At 58.1% G+C, this 6,017-nt stretch overlaps 1 protein-coding gene across 1 annotated transcript; it reads left to right on the top strand.

Moving 5' to 3' along the window:
- The first annotated feature begins 2,139 nt into the window (after window positions 1-2,139).
- LOC112111843 (methyl-CpG-binding protein 2) lies at window positions 2,140-5,076 on the top strand. Its single transcript, XM_024207471.2, has 2 exons — window positions 2,140-2,441; window positions 3,416-5,076. Exons 1-2 carry the CDS (start codon window positions 2,200-2,202, stop codon window positions 4,440-4,442), a joined length of 1,269 nt encoding a protein of 422 aa, XP_024063239.2. The 5' UTR covers window positions 2,140-2,199; the 3' UTR covers window positions 4,443-5,076.
- Window positions 5,077-6,017: the final 941 nt, after the last annotated feature.

The following is a 6,017-nucleotide window of genomic DNA, read 5'->3' as shown; positions in this document are numbered from 1 at the left end:
TAATACAAGTCTAAACAAAACACATTTGCCTTCTCAAGTTGTTTGATATAAAATATTAAATATATAGATATAAAAATATAACCATGTAAAAATGACTAGTCTAATAAAAGTCTAAATGAAATGTTTTAACCTTCTTGAATCTTTTGATGATGTAATGAATTAAGCAGATATAAGAATATTAAATAGCTGTAAAATATAACATTACAACTGTAAAGAAAAAAGAAAAAAAATTCTAAGTCTAATTGAAACATTTTTGCCTTATCAAATGGTTTTGATAATATAAAATGTTAGATAATAAATATCCATAAACATAAACCAGTACTAAAATTAATATTCTGATAAGTCTAAAGCCATTTTACCGTAATTAATCATTTTGTTTAGATGATGTCAAAACAATATAATATAAAATATTAAATGTCCATATTAAAGATATAAATAGGTTAATCTTATCTGAAAGTCTAAATGTAAATATTAACATTAAATGAACCGGCTTCTAAACATATTGACTGTGTAGTTTCATTTTGATGTTGGAATGTTTTATTTCAAACACAATACAATATATTAAATATAGAATGTACGTATAAATATACGATCTAAAAGTTTGAATGAAATGAGTGGAAAACGCTTAGCCTTATCCAATAGGTTTGTTTCTATAACGTCAAAGCATCATAAATCTTGTAAATAATTTAAATAAAATATGTACAAATAGAATATCTAAAAGTCTAAACTAAACAAAATACGAGTCACCACATTTTGGCCTTATCGGATTGATGGCTGTTGATGTCAAAACATTTTAGACGTGTCCTATAAAGCTATGGGAAGGTTGCCAGGTAGTCACCTGTGCGGGGCGGGGGGCGGGCTGTTGAGTCAGCGTAAAGTGAAGGGACAAGCTCCGGGCAGGGCTGAGCGCTCGTTGTTCAGAACAATGCCAAGTTCGGGCAGCGCTGCCGTTAGCCGCCTGCAACTGTCCAGCTGTTAAGTTCTCAGCCATTTTCGGCTCTTTTTAACTTCCCCAGTGACGCCTACGCGACAGCAGGGACTTGAGCTAGGAGAGAAACAGTCTCGAAAGCCTAAACAGAGTGAAATGAAACAAGGCTCCAGAAGCTTTCTGGATCCTTGTGGCGTCCAGCACAGCCTAGGGAAGAGTCCGTAGCACATACAGCGTGTTACTGGATAGACGATGTCAACTAGAACATTCTCTGAAAGTCGTAACTCAGAGAAATGCAGCAAGCGCCTAAAACTGGCATCTCGTCGGCTGCTTGGTTTGGACGGCAGAACGTCCTATCTTACAAAACGCGCCTATTCAGTGTCTCGGCTGATTCATTTCAAGACTTCTCAGTGGAAAATGTCCCGTTCCTGCCAGACGTTTCAGTTTGGACCGACCAGTGATTTCCCGCCCGATCTGTTCTGTCGAAAAACTGGCTAACGAAGCCACGTGCAGTCAAGATTTTGGGAGTCCGAGCAAGTCCCGAAATCAGCTGCTCTCCACGATCAGTCCCCCTTTCTCGTTACAAATCTACACCTTATTTGCTGCCGGTCAGAGGTTCCCGTCCTGCCCTCTGGCTGCAGGATCATAGACCCCTCTGCCGACAGACGCCTGCCCCGTTCCCTGCTTCTGTACTGAGCTTGGAGTTTGGGCACAGGCGGGTGCGACAGGAGACAGTGGTCCAGGCTTTCCTTCCAGCCAGGCCCATCCTCCGGCTCACTGGTGTCTGTGTGACTGTTGTGGGAGCATTGGCGATCAGGACCCCCTGACGTGTGGGTGCTGACAGACGCCCCGCCCCCCAGACCGAGATCGGGGTCATGCCGGGCGCCGCACAGATGCCCCACCCCCCGGACCGGGATCGGGGTGATGCTGGGTGCCGACAGACGCCCCGCCACCCCACCCCCCCCGGACTGAGTTCGGGGTCAGGCCGGGCGCCAAACAGACGCCCCGCCCTCCGGACCGAGATCGGAGTCAGGCCGGGTGCCGACAGATGCCCCGGACCGAGATCGGGGTCAGGCCGGGCGCCGACAGACAGACACACACACACCCCTGGGCGGGGCCAGGAGGCTATTTAAGGGAGGGTTGGCTGGGAGTCGTCTCAGGTGCACCCCCCGGCCTTGACACGTCTCTTTGATCTCCCCCCCACCAGGGAAGAAAAATGTGAGGACCAGAATCTGCAGGGCCTCAAAGACAAGTCCCCGAAGGCCAAAAAGATGAAGAAGGAGAAGCAGAGGGAAGCCGAGCCGGCTGAGGCGGGCAAGGCGGAGACGTCCGAAGGAGCGGGGGCCGCCCCCGCCGCCCCCGAGGCCTCGGCCTCTCCCAAGCAGCGGCGCTCCATCATCCGGGACCGCGGCCCCATGTACGACGACCCCACGCTGCCCGAGGGCTGGACGCGCAAGCTGAAGCAGAGGAAGTCGGGCCGCTCGGCGGGAAAGTACGACGTCTACCTGATCAAGTGAGTGGGGCGGGGGCAGAGCCTATGGCTCCCAGCATGCACTGGGTCTCTGGTGGGAGTGGGGGACGGATGGGGCCTATGGCTCCCAGCATTCACCAGGCCTCTGGTGGGGAGGGGGGGGGGGACAGGACTACAGCTCCCAGCATGCACTAGGTCTTGGGGGGGGGGGGGGCGTCCCCCAGCATGCACTGGGCCTTGGTAGAGGTGGGACTACAGCTCCCAGCAGGCACTGGGCCTCTGGTGGGGGTGCAGGACTACAGCTCCCAGCATCCAGTGCTGCTCTGAGCATTGTATGCTGGGACTTGTAGTATCACCATGGGGTCTGGTTAAAGGCGCTCCAGGAGAGACCGGAGCTCCCAGCATGCTCTGCTCTTCCACAGCCCAGGAGCCTTGCCCATTGGCTGGCGAAAGACACAAGCACCCTGAACATTAGCCAGAGCCAGGGCCGGCTCCAGCTTTTTTGCCACCTCAAGCGCGGGGCGGGGGGGAGCCGATCGGCGGCACTTCGGCAGCTGAATCGGTCCACTTCAGTCTTCTGCGGCAATTCGGCAGCGGGGCCTTCAGTCCCTCTCTTCCTCTTCGGCGGCAGCTCAAAGAGGAGGAGAGGGACTGAGGGACCCGCCGCCAAAGACCCAGACGTGCCGCCCCAAGCACCGGCTTCCTTAGCTGGCGCCTGGAGCCGGCCCTGGCCAGAGCTCCTAGCATGAGGCTCCTGGGACTCTCGATCCCCAAGGGCTGAAGCCGGAGCCCCCCAGTGTGTCCCCCGCATCTTCTCCAGACCCCCCCAATCCCCTGCTGAGCAGCAGCTGGACAAGCTGGGGGAACCGAGCCCCCAGAGCTGGTGTTATGGGGGGGCTGTCATCAGCCCCCCTTCTTGTCTTGGGCAGTGCGTGGGGATCCCCTGCTCACCCACTTCCTTGTGCCCGCTTGTGGGGGGGTGAATCCTATTAACCCTTGTTCTCCCAACCCCGCAGCCCCCAGGGTAAGGCCTTCCGCTCCAAGGTGGAGCTTATCGCTTACTTCGAAAAGGTAGGGGACACCTCCCTGGACCCCAACGATTTCGACTTCACGGTGACGGGCCGGGGCAGCCCCTCGCGGCGAGAGCAGAGGCCCCCCAAGAAGGCCAAAGCCCAGAAGGGCCCCGGGACGGGGCGTGGGCGGGGCAGGCCCAAGGGCAGCGGCTCGGCCCGGCCAAAGGCGGCTGCCTCGGAGGGCGTGCAGGTCAAGCGGGTGATCGAGAAGAGCTCCGGCAAGCTGCTGGTCAAGATGCCGTTCCAGCCGGGGCCGCCGGGGGGCGCTGGAGGGCCGGGGGGCTCGGCTACCACCTCGGCGGCCCCGGGGGCGGGCGGGCGGCGGCCCGGGCGCAAGCGGAAGTCGGAGTCGGACCCCCAGACGCTGCCCAAGAAGCGGGGGCGCAAGCCGGGGGCGGCGGCGGGGCCCGTGGGGCCGGTGGTGGCCGAGGCCAAGAAGAAGGTGGTGAAGGAGCCGTCCTTCCAGGCCGTGCAGGAGACGGTGCTGCCCATCAAGAAGCGCAAGACCCGCGAGGCCGTGGCCCTGGAGGTTGCCCCACCGCCCCCCGAGCGCAGCCCCAAGGGACCCCGTCCCGGGCGCCGGAGCAAGGAGAGCAGCCCCAAGGGGCGAGGGGGCAACGCCGCCCCCGCCCCCCCCCCCCCCAGCCGGAAGGAGCCACAGCCGCCGCCCCCGCCGCACCAGCCGCCCCCCGAGCCTCTGGCCCGGCCCCCCGCCAGCCCCAAGGACAGCGTGAGCCCCCCCGAGGCTCAGGACTTGAGCAGCAAGGGGCAGCCGGAGAGCGACGGCTGCCCCAAGGAGCCGCCTAAGACTCAGCCGCCCGCTGTGCTCTACAAACACCGAGGGGAAGGGGAGCGCAAAGACGCTGTCTCCACCTCCTCCTCGGCGCCCCCGCCCGCCGCCCTGCCCCGGCCCAGCAGCAGAGACGAGGCGGTGGATACCAGGACGCCTGTCTCGGAGCGCGTCAGCTGACTTTGGGCGGCCCACGGCTAGCGGGATGGACGGACAGACAGACACACACACACACACCCCCCAAGACGAGAGGCAGCTGCTCCCGGGTAGGGCTCCGGCAAAGCACCTCCCCAGCCCCACGGCGCCCCCTGGCTTCCACCCCCCCTCCACTTCTCCCCCCTCCCCGTTTTTAATACCAAGAAGCACAGTGAGGGGTGTGGACCCCCCCGGGTTGGAAGCCACTTTGCACTTTTTCTATAAGAGAGGGGTGCCCCCCCCAGCTCCTTCCTCGATGCTTTGCTGCGTATACTACTGACCAGGCCAGCTGTTTGGGGGGGCTGCCCCCCCCAGCTCCTGAACACCCCCACCGGGCGGGATGAAGGGGGGGACCGTGTGTGTAGAGCCCCCTCTCCCTCTCCAGTGCCATGTAACGTCGTCGTCTGTTCTTCAGTATCGATCCGTGTTCGTTTTGGTAGGGCCCACGTAGTGTGTGAGAGTGAGGGGGAACCAGCCCCTCTCCCCCAGACTCCGAACAAAGCAGGGGGCTCAGAGCCTGTTCCTCCCGCAGGGTGGGGGAGCCGGGCCGGAGGGGCCGAGGAACGACAACGTTCTTCCACTTCTTTCTCAACGTTACTAGCTTAGGAAACCATTTGCACTAACCAGCCTTTGGCCGGCCGGGGGTGGGGGGGGTCGTATGTGAAACTACCTGTAACTCTTGGATCGGTACCGGGGGGAGGGGGGAGAAGGCAAATCCCTGAGCATCAGTGGGTTTATAACGGGGCTGGTTCAGGAGGGGGAAATCCAGGGCTCTCCATTAATACCTGCGCTTCCCTCCAGCCCCAGGGGTGTGGCTTGTACTGCCGGGCAGGGGGGAGCAGATGGGAAGGGAAAACCTAGCTGAAACCCCCCCCCCCAAGGAGGGCTGTGCCTTTTTTTTTAATGATGGACACAAAGGGTTAAAATGAATTCCTCCCCCCTCCCCAAGGTGAGTGAAATGGGGAGGGGACCCCCTCGGCTCAAAGCCCTGCGGCCAAGAGAGAAATACAGCAGAGGCTGGGCTCTGTTCTGGGCATAGCAGTGCGGTACAACTCCACCGGATTGGAACCCGGCCCTCCCCATTACAATCAGGAGTGACTCCGTAGAATCCAGCTCTGTCCCCATTGCAAATGGGAGTAACTCTGCATTGACTGCAGGGGAGCTGAGATCAGAACCCAGCCCTGACCCATTGCAATCAGGAGTGACTCTGGACTGACCGCGGGGGAGCTAAAATCAGAATCCAGCCCTGTCCCTATTGCAATTGGGAGTGACTCTGGATTGACCACAGGGAGCTGAGATCAGAATCTGGTCTTGCCCCCATTACAATCAAGGGTGACTCCAGACTGACCGCAGGGGAGCTGAGATCAGAATCTGGCCCTGCCCCCATTACAATCAAGGGTGACTCCAGACTGACCGCAGGGGAGCTGAGATCAGAATCTGGTCTTGCCCCCATTGCAATCGAGGTGACTCCAGATTAACCCCGGTGGGAGCTAACATAAGAATTGAGCCCTGCCCCGTTGCAATCAGGAGTGACCATGGCGGGAACGAAGATCAGAATCC

Source organism: Terrapene carolina, unplaced genomic scaffold (genome assembly GCF_002925995.2).
Source record: "Terrapene carolina triunguis isolate 2854851 unplaced genomic scaffold, T_m_triunguis-2.0 Scaffold26431, whole genome shotgun sequence".
Lineage (NCBI taxonomy): Eukaryota > Metazoa > Chordata > Testudines > Emydidae > Terrapene > Terrapene triunguis.
This window is presented reverse-complemented; position numbering and strand designations above follow the sequence as displayed.